Below are 26,524 nucleotides of genomic sequence, written 5' to 3'. Positions count from 1 at the left end.
TCACCCTGCATCTCCATGTAGGCCTCTTTCACAGATCGGTGGGGCAGGGGGGAGAGGGGCGGTTCCATGCAAGCAGCCGGCAAGCACTCACGCGCAACTCCCTTTGTGCAACTGGCATTCACGCGCAATCACTGGTCACAGAAATGGAGCACACGTGCACATGCTCACCCACTGCTCGTGCAGTTGCAAACAGCTCACAGCCCATTAGTGGGCAGCGACCCAGAGGTTAGGTACCTCTACCCTATACCATTTCAGACAAGTGGCTGTCCAGTCTCCTCTTAAAAGTGCCAGTGATGGGGCAGCCACAACTTCTGGAGGCAAACCGTTCCACTAATTAATTGTTTTCACTGTCAAAGGTTACCTTGCAATGAACCTCTCTTCTGAACCATTGCAGGAGCCAACCTGATTTGTACCTTTGGTGTTGATTTCCCAAAGCTTGGAAGATCCAGTTATATGCAGAAAGCACTGCTTGGTATAGCATAATAAATATTCCTAGACTGTATTTTTGAAGGGACACAATACCCCAAAGCTGTAAGGCACAGACTTTGAGGATCAGGGTGTATACAAGAGTTGACGTTCTTAATAGTGAGGAGTAGGAGCTATATGGCCCTATAGCCATGATGGCGAGCTTGTGGCACGCGGAGCCATCTCTGTGGGCACGCGAGCTGTCGCCCAGATCAGTTCCACTGTGCATGCGCACACGCCACCTGCTGGCCAGCAGATTTTTGAATCTGCTGGGCGATGCGTGTGCATGGTCACGCACACATGTGCGTGGTGGTGGGTGGGGCTGCAATAGGCATTGAATTAGGGGTCGGCACACACTATCGCTTTCGGCACCTGAGGGACAAAAGGTTTGTCATCATTGTCCTATAGATGCCCCCACCCCACCACTGTCTAGGGTAGCCAGGCTACTGTAACATTCATCCCAATATTGGAATGTGCTTTCCTCGTTAGCCCTAGTTGGTATCTAAAAGAAATCAGGAGGAGGAAGTGTAAGTATGTTCACTGCCTTGAGTTATTTATAAAATAGCAAAGTAGGTTAAACAAAAATCTAAAAAGTAAGTTAGTTTTAAAACATGGCATTCCTTAATAAAACATCAGATTGCAATGGCCTACTGTGCTAATGTACAGGTAGTCGCAGAGGGTGCTTTTAAAAAGAATTTTACTGGGAGAGGCTGGTGATTTTCCTTGGGGCATAGCAGCTTCATATTTCTTAAAGTCTGAAAAGTTTTAAAGGCAGATGAAGCGCCAGGTAAGGACTGCATCCACAGGATTTCCATAACTCATAATGGCAAGATAGCTTTTAGAAATAAATGTACCGCATATATTAAAAAATGGCTGCCTTTCAAGCCAAGTGCATATGAGGAACAAAAAGGGGGGAAAAAACCACACTCCACAGGTCTAATATTCTCATAATGAGAAAGCTTTTGTGTTGCAAAAAAACAAAATGGGATTTAATTTTTAAAGCACTATTATTTGAGGCCAATTGCACAGCTGCTGAAATTTCCAAGTGGTTTTCAGAGCAGGTCAAAGCCACAGTCCTACAGCCTAGCCCACACACAGTGCATCTACAACCATTTCATTCAAATACCAATAAAACCTGGAACTGGCTTTATTATAGAAAAGAGAAATTCATGTCACGGGGGCTTCCGAACATTTCCATTACTTTGGAAAGACCACGAAGTCCAAGTCAGAGATCAGATAATCTTCATAAGCGATACACAGGAAAAGCATCAAGGAAATTGCCCCATTACATTTTATCTACAGGTGTGATTCCTAGAAGCTTCATTCCATTGGCTAGAACAGACCGAGCAGCGTGGAAAAGGCAGAGCCTTGCCTGAAAAAGAAAGAAAAAGAAAAAAGAAAAAGAAAAAAAAAAAGGGGGGGGGAGGAAGATATAGAAGAAGAAATGGATTTTTTTGTCATTTGCTTCTTATGAAAACAGCTTCTTATTCATGCCCCCTCCCACTGCTCCATGCTATGGTAGTATAAAACACTTTAAAATAAGAACTATAAAAATGCCCATTTGTATCAATCAAATTTGCAGCTTGATTGTTGTGAGGATCTACTTCTTTTAGTTCCTCCAGAGTCTCCTCCCACTTCCCCAGAGGAGACCCTGGCCATCAGCACAAAGTAGATTTTGTATACAATATTTGGTCAATGGAACTTTCCCACTTTATTGATGCAAGTGGTTTCTTCTTCTGTGAGAAGAATAGAATAACAGAATTGGAAGGAACCTTGTAGGTCTAGTCCAACTCCCTCCCATTCATTTATTCCTTTTAAGTCATATTCCACCCTTCAACAGCAACCTTTCCACCCGAGGTTTTTCTCCAGGTTTACTGCTTAGGGATAATAAATTACATTCAAACACGGAGAATTATTATATTGTAAGCTGGATCATGAGATGGGTGGCATATAAATTTAATAAATAATAAAATAAAATTAATGTTACCTGAGCGAGTTCCAGAGGGCTGCCCTTCACAGGGAGATTTCTATGAGCTGCAGATACTAAATGACTAAAACAGAAATACCAAGCCTGAGAACACACTTTCCAAGAGAGAGCAATCCTAAACCGCCACAAACACAGTAGTGCTGATTTCTAAGTGAGCTACACATGCTTAAGTTTCAGCTAGAATAAGAACATATTTTTGGCAAAACACTGCAAGAGCTATATGGAGCATATAGAACTGCCATTGTTAGCTAGAGCAGTGTTTCTCAACCTTGGCAACTTGAAGATGTCCGGACTTCAACTCCCAGAATTCCCCAGCCAGCATTCGCTGGCTGGGGAATTCTGGGAGTTGAAGTCCGGACATCTTCAAGTTGCCAAGGTTGAGAAACACTGAGCTAGAGGATGATAATCCTTGCTTCTGGCCAAGGAGAAGAATTGTTTGAGTGGGGAAAATCTACATTCATAACCTTTGTTCCTGACCGTAACCAAGCTTGTTCTGTGTTGAACCTGATTTGGCCTTTGTGTACTCTGCTGCAAAAGCCTTTCCCAACCTTCTAAATTCTAGCTAGGTTAGGACAACTCCAAGAATTCCCAGTGGGCAGAAGCAATAAGATTTCCAGATATTATTGTCTTAACATTCTGGAGAACACAAGGTTGGGAAAGGCTGTGTTGACTCACTTCAAGTTGAACTTATCTTATATATTGGCTGCTTTCCTATAACTTGTATGGCCAGCTCAGTTAAACATCTAGTGGTTGCATATGCACAACCAATTGAATGATTATTTTAAACCCTATTCGTGACTTGTGTAGCCTGGTTGGTTTGATTATGAGTCAATGTATTATGTAAAACTATAACATGGCTTAATTCACATATTTCTCTAATGGTAATGGTGTCTCAATTTAGTCTTGACCTACCATGTGCACAGTAATTAATGGAACACTATTATTTCTAGAGGCGAGGTGGCGCAGTGGTTAAATGCAGCACTGCAGGCTACTTCAGCTGACTGCAGTTCTGCAGTTCAGCTGTTCAAATCTCACCAGCTCAGGGTTGACTCAGCCTTCCATCCTTCCGAGGTGGGTAAAATGAGGACCCGGATTGTTGGGGGCAATATGCTGATTCTGTAAACCGCTTAGAGAGGGCTTAAAGCCCTATGAAGCGGTATATAAGTCTAACTGCTATTGCTAGTTCTTTCTTTTTACTAATGTCAACTTTTTACCCAAGCCCATCTGCTGCACAGTATAACATACATGAATCTTAATTTCATCCTTTGAGATATTTATAAAAACAAAATTATGCCACATATGTACACGAGATAAAAGCAACCTTTCAAACACTGGATAGTAAAACTCTAGGGATAAAATAGCCCAATTAGACTGAGCATGCTCAGTACCCATGAGATGCTGAATAACTACTGCAAGAGGTGAAAAATACAGGTGTGGAGGAATAAAATACCATGGAAATGGCACAACTGGCTAGCTAGGATTTTGCTACAATGTTCATTTCTTTAAATATCATTAAAATAACAAAAAGTATAATTTTGCTCCCAGATTTAAAATGTTCTTCCTGTTTCTGGTAGGTTGTTCCAGGAAATGTCATGTTTAGAAATGGAATGTATCTCAACAAGAAAAACTAGTTTCTTTTTATGATCTCTTGAAAGTTTGTCATCTGATTTTGACAAGGACATTTTTTTTTGTCTGAAGGATTATCATGAACTGATTTTCCACCAGTCACTCAGGCCAATAATGTACAGCATTCAACAAAATGCCTAAGGCATTTGGAATATTTCATAAGAAAATGAAGTTTGCAGAGACCACATCCTTTGATATTATGTAAATTGGTTAACTATTAACCTACAGCTTGAAAAGTATGCCAGGAGAAGCAAAATTATTTAAAAGAAGGCATATTTGAACGTTTTCAAGAACATATACTGTTTTTTGATCTAATGAGGTACCGGTTTTGAAATTGATGGGCATTATTAAAACGTAAAAGGAGTATTTTTGAATGAGTTTCGTTTCATGCCAATAGAAAGACTTTGAGTAAGTTGATCTGAAAGACTGATTGGCTCAGAATCACCTATGAATTTCCATGGTTGAAGAGGGACTTGGATCTCAATCTTCTCAGGCTGCCTAGTCCAACACCTCCACTCATCACTGAAGCCTTCAGTTTCAAAAAACTGCATTTGATTATATCAAACTATCTGCTTTGAGGCTAAACACTTTAAAAAAATATTGTATCAGTTCTGTTCAAAGGCTCCAACATTTGTATATTTTACCTGAGTTTAAATAGATAATTAACAATATGCTTCGGCTGATGATCTTGTGAAGATTGGTAAATAATTTCATCATATCTAAAGGGAGAAAGGAACACATTTAGGAGCATTTGATTAAAAAAAAAAAAACAGAAGCCACCTAGGGAACATTCTCATCTCCACACCATCACACCTGCCTCTTTGAGTGAAAGGCTGTATATTAAAACCTCCACAGTTGGAGTAACTATTCCAGGAAAAAAATACTGTCAAATAGCTGTTACGTATATATTAGCTTTTGTTCAGTACCAGCCATACAATTAACCACTGTTTTGCTTATCTGAAAAGGTGGTTAGATTATTTCCTCAAATGGTCGTGCATTTGCTGAGAACAGAGTAACAGCGTCATTTTTTTCTCTTTTACTTTAGCATGGGGGATGGTGGAAGATGAGAGATATATATTTTTTTAAAAATTTTTTGGCTTCAAATGCAATGTTTTGCAATACCAGAATCCCATAATTATTATTAGCTAATTAGTGGCTTACATAAATGTTCTTGCCTGCTCTTTCCTTATTTCCTCTTCAATGAAGCTATTCCGTTTTCCCTCCATTTCTCATCAAGCACCTTAAGCAACCTTGCTTTTCTCACTGTCAAGGGCTTTTGCTATTCCTTACACAGTGTTCCTTCTGCAGACCCAATTCATTGGACTGTGCAGTGTTCACAGGCCCAAATGTAACATATTTTGTTTCTTGCCTCCTTTGTTTTATACACTTACATGTCTTTAAAATATATTTTTGGTAAATATTACCTCCTATAACTCAATAAGTGCAGCTGGGCACACATACAGTTTAATGTCCATGGCACTACGCTGCACATCATGAATAGCCGGAGGCACCTTTAAAATGCCTACTGTTCCAAACAATAATAGCTAATATATATCGCAGTCCATTTCTGCAGGCATCACAGATGAACAAGATGCCAATGGAATATAAAGGATGCTTAATGAATTCTGGACATTGCCTTATTCTAAGGAAATAAAGTAAAAACACTTCAAAGTGATATTCTATTTCCAAACTTTCGAGGCTACAGTTAGCATTCTGTTGATTCTAAACCAGTTAGGATAGGCAATTAATTGTCTTCAAGAACTGTTGCATAATAAGACCAAACATAATTACCAAAATATATAAATTGTGTTCAGTGCTGTTCTACATGCAAAGACTGATTTAAAAACTTGAGAAAATGCTGAAGTACCCGAGAAGATGTTGAAGTAAGGATATTGCTAGTGGATCTTGTAAACAAGCAGGGTTCATGGGAGTGCCTTGATTGACAGAACCACATACCTCTTCTAAACTAGGGAGGGGAACAGAAAAATGTCAGTAACACTGATGATCAACATACCTTTGAAAGTTCCTTATTTATTTATTTCATTGATAAGCTGCCTTCCCTGTAGGAGCTCAAGTCAATAAGTAAAGAATCTTCATGCAATTTGTGACTACCCATTAAAACATCCCTATGAATTAGGATAGGTTGAGGGGGAAGGTCTCTAATTCATTAATAGTGCTGTAGCAGGTATCTGGGAGTAAACGTCCAGTATGAAAAGCCTTTTTAGGCATTGGTCTAAAATCGGAAAATTATTATTGTAATAAAATAACAGTTCCTCAGTACTCATCAGCAATCAAACATGGAATGCTGTATTTAAGATAACAAAGGAAAGTAGGGACGCAGTGGCTCAAGGGACACGGTGGCTAAGTGGCTAAGACACTAAGCTTGTCGATCAGAAAGGTTGGCAATTTGAATCCCTAACGCTGCATAACAGAGTGAGCTCCCGTTACTTGTCCCAGCTTCTGCCAACCTAGCAGTTCGAAAGCACGTAAAAATGCAAGTAGAAAAATAGGGACCATTTTGGTGGGAAGGTAACAGCGTTCTCTGCGCCTTTGGCATTTAGTCATGCCGGTCACATGACCACGGAGATGTCTTTGGACAATGCTGGCTCTTCAGCTTTGAAATGGAGATGAGCACCGCACCCTAGAGCCGGAAACCACTAGCATATTATGTGCGAGGGAAGGAAAGTACTTTAAAGGAAACTAATAACTGAAGCAAAACACTTGGGACTTGAGACTTGTTTCACTTCAACTGAGCCAAATCATGCAAGAATGAAATAAAATAGCACAGCACAATCTTAAAAGGACCTTAGTTGCTTGTTGAAATGGTACATTAATACAAACATTTTGACTGATCACCACAACAGAGTTAAAACTGCAAAGTTGTAGTTTCAGAAGAAACAGGAAACTATCGAATCTTCAGAATGGTTCTTTGCTTCTTGGCGGACTGTATATAAACAACAGGGTAATTTATATAGCAGGATTATATATTATATTTTATACATTAAAAAAAATCTAAAATGGTTCTTTACTTTTTTGTACACTCGGTTGAGTTCTGCTGCCTGTTTAAAGTTACGATTGTTTCCATTGCTGTACTCGAGCTACACTCTTATTACTGAAAATTCTTCTGCAGCCTTTCTGGGAATACAGCACTCTTATGGTTGTATTGATGGGAATTATGGGAACTCTTCAAAGCAGCTATGTGCTTTGGGACAAGAAAAGGAGAAAGTTCCATTATATGAATTGGATGGAGCTCTTTAGTAAAACTTGCCCATTTGCCTGCTGTATGTATTTCATCTTCTTTAAGCACCCTGAAGCTGCAGCAGAAAAGTTCCCAATCCCTCATTTGCAGACAACATTCATTCTGACCCAAGTGAAGGCCAACTCAGAAAAAATGGGGCCCAAATCATCCCTCCATACCTGCGTAGCCTGGCATGTGTATATTGCAAGAAGACACCAGTATCGCCTTTGCTCTGAAGAACATGATCCCAGTTAAACCGATAATCAGACGATAAAAGAACTTTGAAGTCCTGAAAATGACAAATTATTCACAAACTGAGTAGATCACTTTCAATATTCCTGAAACTGAGCTTGCCATTAATTGGATGACAGACCTGAATGATAAGTGCTGCGAGCCCAATCCGTTCTGCGGTCTCAGGAGGATTGTCACATTCTTTTGTGGCTGACCAGATAAAAGGAGAAAAGCCATTATTTCCCCAACAGGTACCCAAGGCTGCTGGTAGAAACTGGTACTGAGACTCTTCTTTATGAAGCGGTCTGCTTAGTTATAGGAGGCAATAGGAATATACTCTTCCTCATATCTTGACTATGGTTAACAAAATCAGGAAAACATATTTACATACGTTCATAATTTATTTATTAGAATTGTATCCTGCTGCAATTTTAAAAACCTCTTTGGAGGTTCAGCTTCCTTTTACACTTCTAACATACCGTGGCGTCAGCTATCATTAAATAACTTTATTTTTCAAAATGATTGCAGAAGTCTTTTAATAAATTGTTCAGATCTGCGTACTTGAGAGACCGCCTCCTGCCAATTACCTCCCTGCGACCAATTAGATCGCATAGATTAGGCCTCCTCCAAGTACCATCTGCCAGTCAGTGTCGACTGGCAACCACATGGAGGAGAGCCTTTTCAGTAGTAGCTCCGACCCTTTGGAACGATCTCCCTGTGGAGATTCGTACCCTCACCACCGTCCAGACCTTCCGCACAGCCCTTAAGACCTGGCTAGCCCGTCAGGCCTGGGGATAAAGATAATCTGTCCCCACCCGAATGATGAATGAATGTTGTTTACTATTTTTACTTTTATGTACTGTTTTGTGTCTATTGTCTGTACCCTCCCTTCCCCATTTTATGTAAGCCACCCTGAGTCCCCTCAGGGAAAAGGGCAGCCTATAAATACTAATAAATAATAATAATATGAAAGTTTCCAATATTCTTCAACTCTATACTGTGTAGCATTGCATATGAAAATTAATGGAGGCTTGTGCAATTAGATTCATGTTTAACGTTATCTTTTAGAGAAATAATGTAGAATGGAATTGTGTGGGAGACCTATCCAAGCAATGTCAGATATTAAAGCTACAACTGATAGATACAGAAGAGAAAAAAATAATGCAAAACGTTTCAAAATAGCAAAGTATCATCTATTAGTAAATAAATAAATAAATATGAACTGAAAAAACTAAATTATTCAAAGATGTCTTGAAAAAGAATATAATTTCACTGACTGACAGAATGCCATCAGAGTGATGAAAAGATCCAGATGTCTTTATTTGTAAAGGTTGAATTATTTTACTGATTACTTAAACCTATTTTCTTACTAGAGTGTGTTTTAAATATTGAAATATAGGGTACAGAAAAAGAGGTCCCTATATGGAAAGCAAAAGAAGCTGAACTAATTGTGGCTTAGACTGTGCTATAGAGTGGTGAAACACACGTACTTGTAGTCTTTTTTTCTAGAACTAGAATAAAATATTAATTTAACAGAGAAAATGTATTGGCTAACTTTTCGTTGAGGCACGTCTCTCTAATACTAGGGAACAAGTTTCATTTAAAACATCTTCCAAGAAAATCACTTCTCCTTGTCGGGTTTTCATGCCTTGAATTCTCCCAAAGGGCACATGTTGGCACCTACAAACATAGAGGACAAAAACATCAGTCCAGCTTATGCTCAACAACTCCTGATAACTGATGGGTCTAATAAACATCATAGATAAAAAGTGACATTCTCTTAGAGACAATGAACATATCCCGCAATAAGAATTGGCATTTTCATACGTTTAGAGTTAAACCTGATCGTGACCCGTCAAAAGCGCGGACAGCAAAAGCGCGATCGACAAAATCGCGCCTTTGACGTCATCACAGCGCGACGAAAAAGATCGAAAAATTCAAATAAAAATTAATAAAAATTAAATTAAAGCAAGCCGATTCACATAAAGGTAAGGGTTAGGGTTAGGGTTAGGGTTAGGTTAAGGGTTAGGGTTAGCTTTAGAGCGTTAGCGTTAGCGTTAGGTTAAGGGTTAGCGTTAGGTTTTTCGTTACTTTAACGGTTAGGTTTAGGGTTAGGTTTAGGGTTAGGTTTAGGGTTAGGTTTGGGGGGCTTAGGGTAAGGTTTTCGCTTTATTTTTACATTTTTCGAACTTTTTCGTCGCGCTGTGATGACGTCACAGCGCGCTTTTGTCGAGCGCGATTTTGTCCTACGCGCTTTTGTGGTGGAACCAAACCTGATCTCAGAAAAATATGCTACTTCCACCCTCCACCACAGAAGCTCTATTTCACAAGAGTTGCTAAAGTGAGGGAAAAGGGGTGAAGGAAATGCTGTAGATGCTGCTTTGAGCTTCTAAATGAAAAGTAGAACATGAATCTAATAAATAAACTATTAATCCAAGTACGAAGTGCTCTGTACTCACATATTACCCATGGTTGAAAACAGTTTCTCATACTCTACTTTTACATATGTAGGAGTGGAGGTTTGCTTTACAGTTTCAGACTTTATTCCCTCCAAAACAGGATTAGATACCAGATGTATCCACATGTGTACATTACATAAGCATTCTTTTATTGCCCATGTTACAGCTGTAATATGAACTATATATTTTTGAACAAGAAGCTCTACCATCTCAATAATTATGTAGGAAAGCTTGACATGGCAACAATGTGCCTTTATACACAGAAGACAGAGAACCAACACACACACACACACACACACACACCAACTTTATTTTTATTAACCTAATAATAATTTAACCTAAACCAGTTAGAGCAACTTCATATTTGCTTAACCACCAATCAATCACTTCCCAATGTGGTAATTTACATTAGAAAGGATGAATTTTCACCTTCTCCTATCTGCTGCTGCTGATTCAACACAAGGGTGGCTTTTCCTAAATATAAAATCTTCTCTGAGATGCGTATCTTCAATATTGAATGAGAATCTTAATGAAGTGGTTGCTGTTGAAGCATTCTATAAGCAACCAATTAGCCCTCCAGCAGGAAACAGAACTAATAGCATTCCACAGCCTTATACTGGAATAAAGGCAGATTCCAGAGCAAATACTGAAATGCTATATAAGGAAATTATCTCTCCATTTTCTAAATTTAATTTTTTTATTGCATGAATAATTTCATATGAGAGTTTAAGGATTCACAAAGGGTTTCCCCCTTGCAACAAACTCGATTTCATTGAGGGGCGCATCAGGGTTTTGTTTGATCTTGGGGGGGGGGGGGTCAGCTCAGCATCACTCGTGTCAGGGCGCCTGTGGTCACCCGAGTGTTCTGCCAGTGAAAACGGGCTCCCGGACTCCGTTTTTGGCTGCGACAGTTTCCTGCAATAATCTGCCAGCAAAAACGGAGCTCGGGAAGGCTGTCCATGACCCTCCTACAGTCCATTTTCACTGGCAACGGCACCGCGGACTGGTACTTTGCTATTTTCAGGATGGCCCCGTGGGCCAGATCTAAGCACCCTGCGGGCTGGATCCAGCCCCCGCACCTTGAGTTTGACAACCTTGCCTTACAACAAACCTCTTAGGTAAGCCAAATTAAGAGGGGTACAACACTTCCCAAGCTTCACCATGGATGGGATATCAACCTGGGTCACTTCTGCTCCTATCTAACATCTTAAGCACTGTTAATGTTCTTGCTTAAAATTAGTTGTTTTCTGATCTATCCCGAATGGTCAAATTCTTGCAATCCATACTCTGCCCATCTAAACATTTAGAACATTTGGTTTGTCACATTTTCCTCTTCTAATATTAAAAATACCATTGTTCAGTTTGTTTAAAAAAAACAAAAACACCTAAACATTTTGATATGTTCACATTTACCTTTCTGCCCAACTGAAACCAAGTAATTTCAGAATCTGGAACATCTGTTGAAAATGAGAGCTCTGACTTTTATCTGTCTTAGAAGAGGGGGAAAACAATTTAGTCATTTAGTGCATAACAATCAAATGCAAAAGAACATTGTCACAACTGATTTCCATGGAAAAGAATAATGCTATGAAAATTGAATTTATGTGAGTTTTTTTCAGAAAACTGGAAAAGTTCCGATGTTCAAATCATAAGTTGGGCAATGGAAAGCTTGAAATATTATTGATAATATTTCATATTATAACATTGTTTCACATTTAATAATAATAATAATAACAACAATAATATATTGTATATCATAATAATATATTAATACTATAACATTTTTGTTGTATATATATATATATAATATATTTCAAGCTATTTAGCTCTCATCAGCTAGCCATACCCTTACTGGGATTCGAACCTGTGCTGTAGTGCATCTTAGGCAAACGTCTTAGCCATTAAGCCTTATCAGCTGAAGCCAGGGAAGAAGTTATATATTTAGTGTTAATGGCTAAGACGTTTGCCTAAGATGCAATACAGCACAGGTTCGAATCCCAGTAAGGGTATGGCTAGCTGATGAGAGCTAAATAGCTTGAAATAGATCTATACTAGTCTCCCTTTATTTATTTATCAGCACAAATAAAACACAAATATAACAAAGGCAACAGTAAAAATATTGAGTTTCTGTCGTGATGGACTTTTGTGACGAGCCGATTGACAGATGATGGAAGCAGTTAGCTTCCTCCCATAATTGGGGCTTACCAGGGGTTGTGACACTAAACATATATAATATATTATATATACAATAAAGATTGTTCTTCCTGCATTAACTCAGAAAGCTCAAATGGTCCAAGAAGCTGCTGATATAGTTATACAGAGGAATTATTGAGTCTGTCATCTGTACACCTATAACTGTCTGGTTTGGTACAGCAACCAGACAGGACAGGTACAGACTTCAATGGATAGTTAGGACTACAGAAGAAGTAACTGCAGTAAACGGCGATTACTGTTCAACCCAATTAAAGGACACTTGGTTGGAAAAGACTAGTTTTGTCAAACAAGACAAGACATCGATCTGATGTCACTGAATTGCAGGTTTTCTGAATCTACCAGCAGTGCCTATCAAGCTTAGAGAAGTTCGGAATGATCCACATATGACCATAGATTCCTGAGATACAAATATTCTCCTTTATTGGGGAACAGCATATTATATCATTATTTTCTTAGAAAACGCTTACTTTTTGAAATGGTTAGCTCAAGTCTAATAAAATTTCTTGAAATGCTTAGATGCTTATAAAATGTACACCAACAAAGCAATTTATATAAAACATAAAATACCTACAACATATAACATAACATCAGGCTTATATTTTTCCATTCGGTCTATAGCAGCAGCAAGATCTCTGGAAATGAAACATGAAGAAATGATAAATCCTCCAAATGAAATATTCATTTATTTGGTTTTTCAAGTTTTATAAATAAACTTCTACTCTACCTTTCAAAATCATGAGCAGTTATATCTGTCCATCAACAATATTCTATTAAATATATCAATAGGATTAAAATAATGTGCTGTTTCCTGATAAACAATCACATAACATGCTTGCCTTGTTAAGTAAAGCGAAGTTCCATCACTTCGCATCACAGCAACCTGGTCTCCAGTTTCAGAAAGTTGAACTTTTCCTACTCCTTCTCTGAAAATGATGAAAAAAAGCATTGAACAATCTACTTGCAAGAAGGAATTGTATACTTGTTTTCTTAATATCCACTTCCATCCATCCATCCATCCATCCATCCATCCATCCATAACGCGCTCTACATGGGGCTGCCCTTGAAGAGTGTTCGAAGACTTCAGCTAGTCCAGAATGCAGCCGCACGAGCGATCGTGGGTGCACCCAGGTACACCCACGTTACACCTGTCCTCCGCGAGCTGCACTGGCTACCCATTAGTCTCCGAACTCGCTTCAAGGTGCTAGTCGTTACTTATAAAGCCCTACATGGCATCGGACCTGGGTACCTGAGAGACCGCCTCCTGCCAATTACCTCCCATAGACTTATCAGATCGCACAGACTAGGCCTCCTCCGGATTCCATCTGCCAGCCAATGTCGGCTGGCTACTTCCTGGGGGAGAGCCTTCTCTGTTGCAGCTCCAGCCCTCTGGAACGAGCTCCCCGTGGAGATCCGGACCCTTACTACTCTCCCGGCCTTCCGCAAAGCCACTAAGATCTGGCTGCTCCGGCAGGCTGGGCAGCTGTTGAAATAGCCAGCCCAATGATAACTATGAATGTTGTTTATTTTAAATTGTTGTTTGTCTATTTGTCTATTTATCCCCTTCCCTTGTTTATTGTAAGCCGCCAGGAGTCCTTCGGGAGTGGGCGGCATACAAGACCAATAAAATACAAATACATCCATCCAATAGATCAATGATGGTGAATCTTTTAGACACCAAGTGTTCAAACTGCGTGAAAGGTGTGCATGTGGGTGGGCACACATGGACGTGCACGCGCATGCGCAGCAGGGCCCCAAAGACCAGCTTGCTGGTGGGAAGCTGGGCATCCCAACACTGGCAGTGTGGCAAGAGATAAGATCTTTTTCTTCCATGAGCTTCTGCTTTGTCATTTGCAGGGAAATGGAAGCTCACGGAAGAAACGCCACAGAAAACTGAGCCGAGGCAGTGGAGTCATAAGTGCCATAGGTTTGCCATCACGGCAATAGATGATAGCTAGATAGCTAGACAGACAGTCTTCTGTTATATCAATAATTAAGATTTTAAGGATATTGCAAGAAAAATATAAAAATTCTTTGAAGTTGTGGTTTAATGTTAATGGGAAGTTAAAAAAAGGCAATTATAAGCCCTGAAAAATAGCTCAGTGTGTTTTTTACAAGTGCTCCCCCCCCAAACAAAAAAGAAAGTTACATCCCCATGTATATAATACACCCCCAATTTACCTACTGCAGCCCTCGTACACCTGGACAATACAGAAAAACAGCCCCTGTCACCAAAAGGTTTCTTATTATCTCATTTCATTATCATGTACAAAAGACTCCGCCTCCTCCAAAGCTGTTGGGGTAATAAATTGTAGCTTGTTTTCCCCAACTTCTTATTTACTGCTATACTCAAAATTGGTTCTGTGATTAAAATAAAAGCTGGTTTAATGAATCAAATTTAAAATGGAAGATTTGACATTAGCTTCTTCAGTAGTTAATCAGAAATGACTTTGAATCACATGTTTGAATTAAAACACAACAAAAATATAGATCTTGGGGAAATAACATTCCTTTACAAATTACAATGGCAAAGGAAGAAAAGGAAGAAGGGAGATCTGAATACGATACATATGTTCAATTCACATATACACTGACTGTACTCCTGTGTACATATACTCCTATTTGTGTTCCGGAATTTTTGAGGCTAGGTTGGATTAAAAAAAATATCTCAGAATTCACAGACAAGCATGGCTAATGTTAGTTCTGGCTGAAAAAGAAAAAGATTTAGCTCCATAGATCTGGAGACATCTAGTTAGGTAAGATTGTCCTAAAGAACCTTTATGGTAATACATAAAAAAGACCACAGAATGTCAAACAGGGTATTGATGACTTTCCTTCTGTCCTATGCAGTCTGCTGGATGGAAGGAAAGGTGCATATGAAAGTATGAGGCGCTAGCTGGCAGTTCACCATTTACCTCAGGCCTGCAAGTTTTATAAACATTTCAGATTCCATTTTTCATCTTAAAGATGTATACTACCCCTCCACACACACACACAATAAAATATCCCTAAGTGAAACTTTTCTCTGTATCTTTATCAGGGGTGGGTTTCAACTGGTCCGCAGCGGTCCGCGCGGACCGGTTGGTTGGTGTACCCGGAAGTAAATAACTTCCGGGAATGCCAAAAGGCCCACCCGCATGCCCTCGCTCCTTACCGGTCTTTAAAGGCTTCTGCGCTTCCACGCAGGCGCATGGCACATACAGCGCCTGCACGATTCTCCGCGAGCAGCTGGAGCATCGTGCAGGCGCTAAGACGCATGCATGAACTGCGCGCGTGCACGAGGACGCCGCCGGCCCCGTTCCAACCTGTACCGGTTGGAACGGGATTAGCAATCCACCACTGATCTGCATGTCAGTATTCACAAAGTTACATTAATTATTTAAAACAGCAAATAGTAAAAATATAGTTCAAACAAATGGTCCAACTTTAAATTGATATAGTTTTGACTCAACATACAATACATTAAGACAGAATAAACAGGCATTTCAAAAAACTGGAAATAAAGAATTCATTCATACATTTTCATAAGAAGTCCTTTTGCATCCAGTCTCTTTAGAACGTCTTTGCTTTTCTCTTGATAAAAGGATTCTCCAGAATATTCATCAAAGTAGATTCCCAGACGCTGGACAACCCATCAAGAAAAGAGGAAAATAATTATGATCAGCAAGAATAATCTCAACTATGAGCCTTTCGACAAAAGGCTGTAAGCCCCAGAATTCCCTCAGCACAGCCATGTAATCTTTGCATTTCTGATGGCTTCCTGCTTGAAAACGTTTTAGAGTCTGAACCAAAATAGACAGACCAAATGAAAATGGAACTTAAAAAATAATAATCAAGAGATATGGGGGAAAAAGAGAGAAAATCATACCATCGTGTAGGAATATTGCAAAACTTTGTCAAATTTAATTGCTGACATTTATATTATTGTTCCATTACCATGCTATTAATTCGCAAAAGGTTTTTTTATATTGAATTCTACCCTACAGATATTCCACTAAATCAGCAAGACTCCATATGCAAGTTATGTGAAACAAAAAACTAAACAAAAATAATGCATCAGAACAGTATTTTACTCCAAATGACACACACTTATCCATCTCATGTATCTCTTTACATCTGCTTCATCTATCCTTGGCCATCTTAACTATAACTGATCACAAATATTTTGTTAAGATTTTACAATGCAATTTATTTCTACATTGTCAATTATTGCTTAATAAAGTTCACTTACAAGAAATATATTTTTATTTCTTAGTTAATTAAAGTGCACTTCCATTAATGTCAATATACCAATGCTGCATACTTTTATTTTTATTTAAGTATGCTATGTCTCTATTGCTGGATTTTGTTACAGATGGTTCTAAGCTGGTTATTCAGTAAAATAAAGTTATTTCTCTTCCTGACTCATATAGTGGAAATTTTAAGGGCGCACATTTTTTCAGAAATACAAAGATATTCAAGTGTCGTTATACCTAGAATGGGGTAATTCCTAAACATTGAAAGAAAAGATTCAAGTCATCACCTTATATACCCGAGCATATTCTTCAATGCTAACATCTCTAAAATGCTGCCACAGTGACACAGCGGCTTCTTCTTGTGCTTCCAATTTTCTAAAGAAATCTTGTGCCAGAGTTTTTATGCTTTCATCCTCTTCTGAAGCTTTGTTGACCTGTACATAAACCTGTATAAAAATCAATGAAAAATACAGGACAATTCAATCTGACAATTCAGTCTTCTCCATCAAGAAAAGATTATAGTCCATGGTGAAATATTTACTTTGTATGCAAGACATTCCAGATTCAAAATCCTGTAATCTTTACCACAATGACAAGGAACACAGGAAGCTCAACAAGGAAAAACTGCTACCCACAATATACAAGAGCTGATACCTCTCTCCAGAAAATGGCAGACTCCTAGTCCATATTCCTTGGCTGTCAGCCTTGCTGATTGGGACTGGTGTCCAAGAATACTTGGTTATTTACTTTAATTTTCCACCACGCCATCTTCCTAATAAATGTCATTTCCTTAAAGAAGGAAAAAAGGACATGTTTCTACTTAGCCCACTGAGCAAAACCAAACAGTTATAGGAGCATAGGAAGCTGCCATATAGAAGGCCAACTCATTTGTTTGGCCACTATTCACTGTGCCCTGATTGCTAGTAGTTCTCCAGGTTCTCCGTGGCACGACAAAACCGCGGTCCACTAAAGCGCGCCCGATTAAAGCACGTACGTGACGTCATCAGCAGCGCGACAAATAAAATTAAAAATAAATTAAATTAAAATTAAAATAAAATTAAAGCAAGCCGATTCACATAAAGGTAAGGGTTAGGTTTAGGGTTAGGGTTAGGTTAAGGGTTAGGTTTAGGGTTACGTTAAGCGTTAGGGTTAGGTTTAGGGTTAGGTTAAGGGTTAGGTTTAGGGTTAGGTTTGGGGGGGTTAGGTTTAGATTTACGCGTTAATTTTAAGTTTACCGCTCACAGCGTGCTGTTTTCGTCACGCTGTGATGACATCACATACGCGCTTTCGTCGAGCGCGCTTTAGTCTATGGCGGTTTTGTGGTGGAACCCAGGTTCTCAGGTGATACCTTCTCATTCTATTTAGTTAAATAACCCAAAGACTGAACTTGAAAATCTACGCGCAACACAGTTTTTACCATTTTTAAGGAATTCATTTTGTTCCAGAAGTCTGGTAATACAAACAGGAAAGCAAAATAAAAATATTAAAAAAGAAAGAATTGTGGGGTCGATACTCTTATGTTCATTCACATTATGATTCTAGCAGAGTGCCACTATATTAACATACCTCAAAAAGATGCTGCAAAGGATTAGATTTTAGTTTTTCTTCAGATCCAAACCACTGGAAGCCAGCTCCCAACAGCCCTGAAAAAAGTAATTATTTCACATATAACAAAATATTTTTTTTATAAATAAAATCAGCAAATAATTTGCCCTTTTTCTATTTTCAGTAATAAAAATGTGGATGGTAAAATCATTTAAATTTATAAAGTAAGTCTCAAGATTACACTAACCAAAAACACATTTGTGCATGCTACAAATTTCAACTCCCACAGAATAAACCACTGGCGATAAGGATATTGACCAAGTGACATGCAAGTTCTATAAAAGGACATAAAATGTGTAACTTAGATACTGAAACAGGATTTGTACTGGCGATAGGCAAGGATGTGCATAAAACAAAGGCACAAAAAATTTGTCCTGCATGGCACAAACCTACTCATACCTAAAGATTGACTTTTACATCATTAAAAGTATGTGATAGTGTGGCAATATAGCATCATACAGTGTGGGGGGAAATGCATAATGAACGTAAGGAATGAAGAAGCAAAAAGAGGTTACGCGGGAGGAAACTAAGTTGCTAAGAAATGGTGTATTCCCAAAATTAAGCGGTAGTTTTCTACACACAGAGGATCCAAATCAACTTATCCTTAGATGTTTATTCTTTACTTACTGATTTCGAAGCAATCTCAATCAGAAAGTGATTCTAGCTCGCTTACAGAATAGGATTAAAAATAAAAACACACACAACCCAAACACAATAGAAGAATAAACTAATATACACCCCACCAACCACCACATTTGGATCATCGCCCTATATTTTTGAAGATCCATGAAAACATAGCCCTTCCTCAAGACATTTGGGGATCTTTGAAGAACTCACTGAGATTACTAGTAGCATATCAGGGCCTTCCTGTTGTTATGTTATTGATTTTTTAAAGCATATTTTAAATTTATGCTTATTATTTCTCAGTCACTATAAATTTTCAAAAATGTAGACATGTATCTGAAGGGACACAGAAATAAACAAAATATCCTGGACTATGGAGAGTCTCAGTCAACCAGCTCATGATTGTCCCAGAGGTATATTTTCAGGAGGCAACTGGACTTTCTGGTTTTTTTCTTTGAGGCCATTTTGCTTTTCATTCAGGAATCTCACCATCCAGTCAGAGATGAAAAAGCTTCTTGGACGAGAAGCAAAATGTCTTAAAAACAAAACAAAACAAGAAAGTCCAATTGCCTCCTGAAAAAGCACCTTTGGGATAAACTATCCTGCTGTTGCAGATCCTCCCCGATGCTGAGGAGTCCCGATACCCGCAAATTAACAATGGAAGTCTGCACTGTAAAAATGACCATATATAGATGTTTATGAATCTGGCTTACAGAGTCCTGAATCCTGTTTGTCATGTAAGGATTCACAACACAAATGTTCCCATTCAATGTGTAGAGAATGAAGGGGATTAGGGACAGGGGGAGCTGTGTCGTATCAGCGCCTGGGACTATTCCAAGAGCCAAGGTGGCGCAGTGGTTAAATGCAGCACTGCAGGCTACTGCTAGATCAGCAGGTCAGCGGTTCAAATCTCACCGGCTCAGGGTTGACTCAGCCTTCCATCCTTCCGAGGTGGGTAAAATGAGGACCCAGATTGTTGGGGGCAATATGCTGACTCTCTGTAAACCGCTTAGAGAGGCCTGAAAGGCCTATGAAGCGGTATATAAGTCTACTGCTATATTCTGCCGTGAATAGTGGACCTCCCTTTGTGTCAATAATGTGAAAGGCGCCACCGAGGCAGCCAACACAATCTAATGTTTGGACGTCATTGTTTGCATACTGATCAGATTACCTGCAGATCAAACTCGGGATATTGAATCTATTTTAGATTTGGGCAATATTAAACTCTTTGCTTTGCATTCTTGCTTCATTTCATTAACAAACAGTAATTTCTACTACTTTGCAAGGGTAGAAGAATAATTTAATGTATAAATCACAATTATTTTCATATTCTGAATGTTAAAAGGAATTTCTACAGTTAGCTATTTACATAATTTCTTCAGCTCTCTCCTCCTCCCTATATTATTTCCCTTTTTTGCTTATCTTTTTTCATTTAATTTCATTGTGAATTCTTGAATTAAACAGTAATTTTTTCTTACACAGAGATTTCCCAGGTTAATTGCTTGTGCTCTGTAAGAAGACACACTGGGAGCTAAGTGTGGCAATAAAAGCTAAAATACAATTGTTAAACTCAGACATTATTATCTGATCTCAGTCTGCGAGGAAATGGTGCACAGACTGTAAATATGGAATTAATAAAGCTAGGTTAAAACCTATTCAAAATAATAACTGCAGGAAAACAGAAGCTTTGTGCTAACAGTTTGCTTGCCCAGCAGATTTCAGAAGGACACAATTTAAAACCAAACACGTCCAATCATAGAAACAGTGACAAGAGAAACAATAATGAAAACAATAACAGAAACTAATTATTATAGTAATATACCAGGGAAGATCTGCTATTTCAAAAAAATATGAAATTTTGATGTTTTGAGCCACGATCATATAAACTCAAAGCACCCTGGAACAAATATCGAATGTCAGGCATGCCTCCTTCAATATCCAAGAAAGAAAAACCTCAACTCCATTTGAATAGAGATAAAGTACTTTTACTAGATATGAATTGAAAGCAGCGAAAAGGAAAGCAAGATCTGAGCCAAAAAGGCACAAACATGTACATATCAAACGTTTACCCAGCACCCACTCCCACAATTCCCCAAATGAATGTCCAATCTGCATCTTCCTAAGGTGTCATGTGGGGTGCATCTTCAAAAAGCCTCATCAGGTTGATATACGAAGATGGTTGGCCTTGACCAAGTCCAAACACAGGCCACCAGCATGTGCAAAAAATGGTGAGAACAAAACTCCCTTCTTCATAACTCCTCCAGCATCACATAATTCCCCTTCCCAAATATCTCCAGCCCTTTCCCTCCCTGTTTCTATGGCAGCCGATAGCAAGCAAGGAAAGTAGAGGCTGACATTGGGAGTTTCTTGCATGGAAGTAAAAGATTATTTTCTTCAACTGAAATAATATATTTTTCCATAGAACATTAGGATCTCACTATACATGGGAAATACAATCCCAGAACAGCTCTACAGTCAAAAGAACCTGGCTGTTCTGGAATTTGTTACTGAGAAATATAAAAAGTTTCTTGCACTCACATTCTTATTATTTTTTGGTGTAATCAAGCATGTATAGATACAGATGGGATGGTTCAATACCTAGGTCTCGTTTTATGGATTTTTAGAATGAAGTCCAGTGATTTATCTTTAATGTATAGAACAATTATCTTAAAGAGCAAAGGAATTTACAAACTGTACATGTCAGTGTTCTCAGTTTTTTAAAAAATAACCTAATCAGTCTTGGCCAGCTTTGGGTCCTGCATTTCCACAATAGAATTGAAATCTTTTCATTTAAAAAAAGCTCATTATGACAAGGTTAAAAATAAACAGCAATAGATTATGTTACACTAACCATAAGACCGATTTAAAAAAAATATTTACCAAACTGCATGCCCCAGTCTCCAAGATAATTGATTCTTGTTACTTGATGCCCAATCGCTTCGTTGATATTTGCTATGAAATTCCCTGAAAATAAATCACAGTAGTTATTTGTCCCAGTTGTATTCTTATCTCCAAACGATCATTGTATGTAATCTAATCTCTCTTTTCAATTTTTTTTAATTGTACGGGTACAATCAAAAGTCAATTACTGTTTGAAGATACAATTAGTATTGCTACCAAACAAGCGATGGTTACGATTGGTCCTCAAAGTTCCAGTCATCCCAGCATCCCTCTAGTCATGGTATCATGATGTGCCAAATGGCTCACACTTACAACCAGCACAACACCATGCAGTCACATGATTGTCATGTGACCTTCCCTGGCAAGTTCCTATTACCTAACTTTAATAAGAAGAACTATGAGTCCACAATAATAAATTTATGGGAATGCAAAACAGAAGGAGAAAATTTCGAGGCTTGAAAAGAACTGATTACTCCTGTAGGCTATAGTTTTTTATAGCTTTTATTTAATATATATTATGTAGAAAGGTTACAAGTTGATTCTGAGTTTTTCTTTTGAACTTTTCAATCATCTAAAGTTCTTAGATGCAAAATAATTCATTTTCGCTGTTTCAACATTTGAGTTAAAACTAGCTGGTTATTTTTTTCCTTATTCCCAAAGTCATTTTTAAAGACTTTGATTCTATCTCAATCTGTTCCTCTTTTGAGAAACTTCCAAAATGCACATAAGACTCATTCAAAGCAGCTCAAAGCTTATCATGTAGCCTAAGACTAAATATTAAGTAATTAAGATTAAACATCAGCACCTACTGTTCATAGGATAGTTACAAATACTGTCACTTAGACTACATCACCATATTCAGAAGCTTTCCTCATTTATAGGCTACTATTTAGTTATATTTAGATATTACCTATTAATGTAGAACGCAGGTGGCCAACATGAAATTTCTTTGCAATGTTGGGTGAACTGCAAGAAATGTGAACATTCATCATTTAGGTTCCATTCCTCACCTTCCAAAAAAGGAATAGAGATGTCAAACCAGACTTTCCCTCAAAACCTATTTATTTATAACCCTCCCTTCATTATTTTTACAAATAAGTAAAGGTGGTGAACATATCCAATACAGCTTCCTCCTATTTTCTCCCCAACAGCATCCCAGTAAGGTAGGTTGAGCTGAGAGAAAGAAATCGGCCCATGGTAACCCATGGCTTTCATGGCTAAGGGACAAAGTTATTCTCCATTTAGTTCATACTGTGAAGCATGTAAAGGAAAACACGAATGAGATGCTAATAAAGGCAAACAATATAATATGTCAGAGTAAACTGAATCCGTGACCCGTCAAAACCGCGGTCCACTAAAGCGCGCCCGATTAAAGCGCGTACCTGACGTCATCAGCAGTGCGACAAGTACGACCGCGGAGAAAAAAGGGCGCTTTAAAAAGCGCTTTTAAAGCAAGCCGATTCACATAAAGGTAAGGGTTAGGTTTAGGTTTAGGTTAAGGGTTAGGTTTAGGGTTACGTTAAGCGTTAGGGTTAGGTTTAGGGTTAGGTTAAGGGTTAGCGTTAGGTTAAGGGTTAGGTATAGGGTTAGGTTAAGGGTTAGGCTTAGGTTTAGGTTTAGGTTTAGGTTTGGGGGGGGTTAGGTTTAGATTTACGTGTTAATTTTAAGTTTACCGCTCACAGCGTGCTGTTTTCGTCGCGCTGTGATGACGTCACATACGCGCTTTCGTCGAGCGCGCTTTAGTCTACCGCGGTTTTGTGGTGGAACCAACTGAACCATGGGCATTTCCACTGCCAATAAACTAAACACTTATGAACAAAATCAATATTGAAGGACATCCTTCAGAAATATATACTGAATGTTAAACCACAGGTCTTTAACAAACAAACAAAAAAAACAACAACCCCAAATTGTACTTTGCATTCACGATCTTTCCTATATTGCAATACAAAATAAGAAAATTGTGTCACAACTGATGTGGAAGTCTGCATATTCATTCAAAGAAAACTGAATCTGAGTATATCATATGTTCAGACGTAAAAAAAAATGATTTCAGTACTCCCTAAACCAAAGTGCATTCTTTACTAGAAAGTAATGAACCAAACCAATCTTAGGGCAATGAATCAATGCTGATTTTCAGACTTATATAACCTATTTGTAAACCTGCATGGCATTTTAATCATGCTCCAAAATAAACAAGCCTGTATACTCACCTAAAATCAATCAGAACTTTTCTTTTTTGCAAGTCTGAAAAAAGTTCACTCTTTATTCCATATTCAGAGCCGTCTTCAAATACTTGCTGCAGCACTGTCTTAGGAAGCAAAATACACATAGCTACAATGGGAGTAATGAATTAAGCGATCGTTTTAAGACTAAGGTAATGCCTTTCATTGATATTTGCAAGATCATGAATCTCTCATTCCACAAAAATCTTCAAAGACTTCACAGCAGCTAAGCAGACATCTGCAAATGCTTTTCAAATGCACAGATAGCAAACAGCCAATGCTAATTCATCGTTTTGAGTTTTGATTATTTTTTTGAACTGAGAACCCTCATTTTTCAATCTGCCCATGCTCTATTCATAAAACATGGTATTCATATCCATATAATTATATTTTTAAATAAGTTAGCAATATTATGATTAACCTTATTATATCAATAATTACTTGTTGATATAAATAAGAACATTAATACTCATGCAAAAATGAATCATTTTTTTTTTTAAAATCCTGCTTTTAGATAATTTCTACTCCTTTTTATCTAATGTGTTTATTTGTAAACTGAATTTTATTATTTTATATTTTTAAACTTACGTCATTGGGAAGATCATTTAAGTTAAAACTATGGAATAGGAACTAAATGCTCTATATGGGTATCTATTATAGAAAACACTAGCTTCAAATTTAGCATGTTTTTTTTTCTATTCTACAGTTCATAAGACATTAGCTCACCTTTGCTAATAAGTCTCGATTTATTGTGAAATCTACCGTTCCTTTACCTGGGCTGATTTGGCTTACGACTGCATCACATTTTAGCTAAAATAAAAATAAAGCATATAGACAGAAGATTATGAGATTAAGATTAAGATTTAGTTTATTTGTATGCCGCCCTTCTCCGGGAGGGACTCAGGGCAGCGAACAACTCAAAAGGGGAAAAGGGGATACAAACACAATACACGTAATTAAAATACACAAGAGTCATGCAGCCATACAAGTCGAGAGGGGAGGGGAAGTCATCAACCCCAGGCCTGCTGGCACAGCCAGGTTTTGACGGAAGGCCTGGAGAGAGGTGAGGGTCCGAATCTCCGCGGGGAGTTCATTCCAAAGGGCCGGAGCTGCTACAGAGAAGGCCCTCCCCCGGGTGGTAGCCAGATGGCATTGGCTGGTAGACGGAACCCAGAGGAGGCCGACCCTGTGCGATCTAACGGGTCTATGGGAGGTAACTGGCAGCAGGCGGTCTCTCAAGTACCCAGGTCCAATACCATGAAGGGCTTTATAAGTTACGACTAGCACTTTGAAGTGTATCCGGAGACCGATCGGTAGCCAGTGCAGCTCGCAGAGGATAGGTGTAACGTGGGTGTACCGAGGTGCATTCTGGACGAGTTGTAGTCTCCGAATACTCTTCAAAGGCTGCCCCATGTAGAGCACATTGCAGTAGTCCAGTCATGTTAAAATAAATAGAATTATCTTGTACACTGTATTATGTAACTACACATTTTCAAGCAGCCTCTGCAAGGAGGGTAAGGAAGTAGAACAGCATTGCACTGGGCAGCCTGCTATTTTTCTATGTGAATTTTCACACGGAGCAAGTACATTCCAAAGGGGCGGAGTTTGCATCAAAATGCCGCTGTGTCTTTCTGACAAAAATAGCAAGAAATTGTACACAACGTTGTTTTCAGGTGTTGTTATAGCAACTGTAGCTGGGTCATCCATGCAAACAGTATTTAACTGTATTTCAAGCAAATTTTGAAAGACCGTAAATTGCAATTGTTGAAAGGTAAGAATGACTTTTTTCTTTTCACTGGTAAAAACAGCAGGGTAAAGAATTGACCCTCCCAAAGCCTTTGTAATCGATGGATACTATTTTTCATAGTATTTATGCAGGACAAGACATTTGATAAGCACTTTTTATTGATGCTTCCAATCAATGCTTCTTACTACATACCTTGTTTGCCAGCTCTTCTGCCTGAAGATTAATATCTGAAGTTGTGTAATTTGTAGAAATTGCATCTAATACAGGACTCATAGAAAATTGGAAATCAGCAGTTTGCCTTTGAAAAAAAAAAGGGGAGAAATGTAAAGGTTCAGACTTTTTTCGTGACAGAGGGATCAGGATTCCTCAGGTTTAGAGTTAACATAGCTAGAAATTACTATAGTAACTTCATCTCCAAAAGTTTCTGAAGCAGCAAATAATCTGTGAAACCAATATTCCTAGTTAACAATATACAAGCTAGACCTTGTAGTTCCTATTATTCAAACGCTATAGGTCATAAAGTAACACTTAAGAGATCTGTTTGCCCAAATGATGCCTAATGTTAACCACCCTTATGGAAACGTTAGGAACTTTTAGTCTCTCAGATGTTGCTGAACTACAACTTACAATAGTCCTGGACAGCAATGCAAGGGTTACTGAGAATTACAGTTCACGAACATCTGAAGATCACTGATACTACTCCTGTGTCTTAAGTAATGCTAAAAATAATGTGAATTAGAAACAGAGATTGAATGAGTTAGGACTTTATCCCTAGTTTTATTTCCTATTTTATATATATATGACAAAAGAATCTCAAGAAATTAAATTCTAAAGTATAAATATCCTACCTATTTTTTGATACTGGAACAGCAGAGATTGATTTTATCAGGTTTTCTGGGGGGATCTTCAAAACACGTGAAAGCTATTTGAAATAAAATTGCCAAATTTAGTGCGGAAGAATAAACAGGCA

General features: G+C 38.3%; 2 protein-coding genes across 8 annotated transcripts in view; one reads left to right on the top strand and one right to left on the bottom strand.

Annotated features, from left to right (window-relative positions):
- SLC35A1 (solute carrier family 35 member A1) overlaps nucleotides 1–4,749 on the top strand; it is a 29,094-nt gene extending 24,345 nt beyond the window's left edge. Inside the window, exon 9 of the mRNA XM_087718776.1 lies at nucleotides 4,027–4,749. The gene's annotated coding sequence lies outside the window, so the exon portion shown is untranslated. The remainder of the gene's footprint in view (nucleotides 1–4,026) is intronic.
- RARS2 (arginyl-tRNA synthetase 2, mitochondrial) lies at nucleotides 1,597–26,472 on the bottom strand. 7 transcript variants are annotated; one of them, XM_087718770.1, is made up of 19 exons: nucleotides 26,403–26,472; nucleotides 25,747–25,852; nucleotides 24,534–24,617; nucleotides 23,796–23,893; nucleotides 22,493–22,548; nucleotides 21,562–21,645; nucleotides 18,019–18,095; nucleotides 16,740–16,898; nucleotides 15,736–15,839; nucleotides 13,057–13,143; nucleotides 12,788–12,852; nucleotides 11,420–11,492; nucleotides 9,103–9,227; nucleotides 7,690–7,757; nucleotides 7,496–7,605; nucleotides 5,946–6,044; nucleotides 4,723–4,797; nucleotides 2,453–2,516; nucleotides 1,597–1,837 (listed from the first exon to the last, which is right to left on the bottom strand). In XM_087718770.1, exons 2-19 carry the CDS (start codon nucleotides 25,825–25,827, stop codon nucleotides 1,751–1,753), a joined length of 1,596 nt encoding a protein of 531 aa, XP_087574896.1. In that variant the 5' UTR covers nucleotides 25,828–25,852; nucleotides 26,403–26,472; the 3' UTR covers nucleotides 1,597–1,750. The 7 variants fall into 7 exon arrangements, with proteins under 7 accessions (XP_087574896.1, XP_087574895.1, XP_087574898.1 ...); XM_087718769.1 differs by having other exon boundaries at nucleotides 11,420–11,496; nucleotides 12,792–12,852; XM_087718772.1 differs by lacking the exon at nucleotides 26,403–26,472 and having other exon boundaries at nucleotides 11,420–11,496; nucleotides 12,792–12,852; nucleotides 22,493–22,592; nucleotides 23,796–23,889; nucleotides 25,747–25,773.
- Between the last annotated feature and the right edge of the window lie 52 nt (nucleotides 26,473–26,524).

The sequence above is a fragment of the Thamnophis sirtalis genome, unplaced genomic scaffold (genome assembly GCF_051295495.1).
Source record: "Thamnophis sirtalis isolate CommonGarterSnake01/CBP01778 unplaced genomic scaffold, rThaSir2_p1.2 scaffold_6, whole genome shotgun sequence".
In the NCBI taxonomy this organism is placed as follows: Eukaryota; Metazoa; Chordata; class Lepidosauria; order Squamata; family Natricidae; genus Thamnophis; species Thamnophis sirtalis.
Note: the sequence above shows the minus strand (reverse complement) of the source record. Positions and strands in the feature narration are given on the sequence as shown.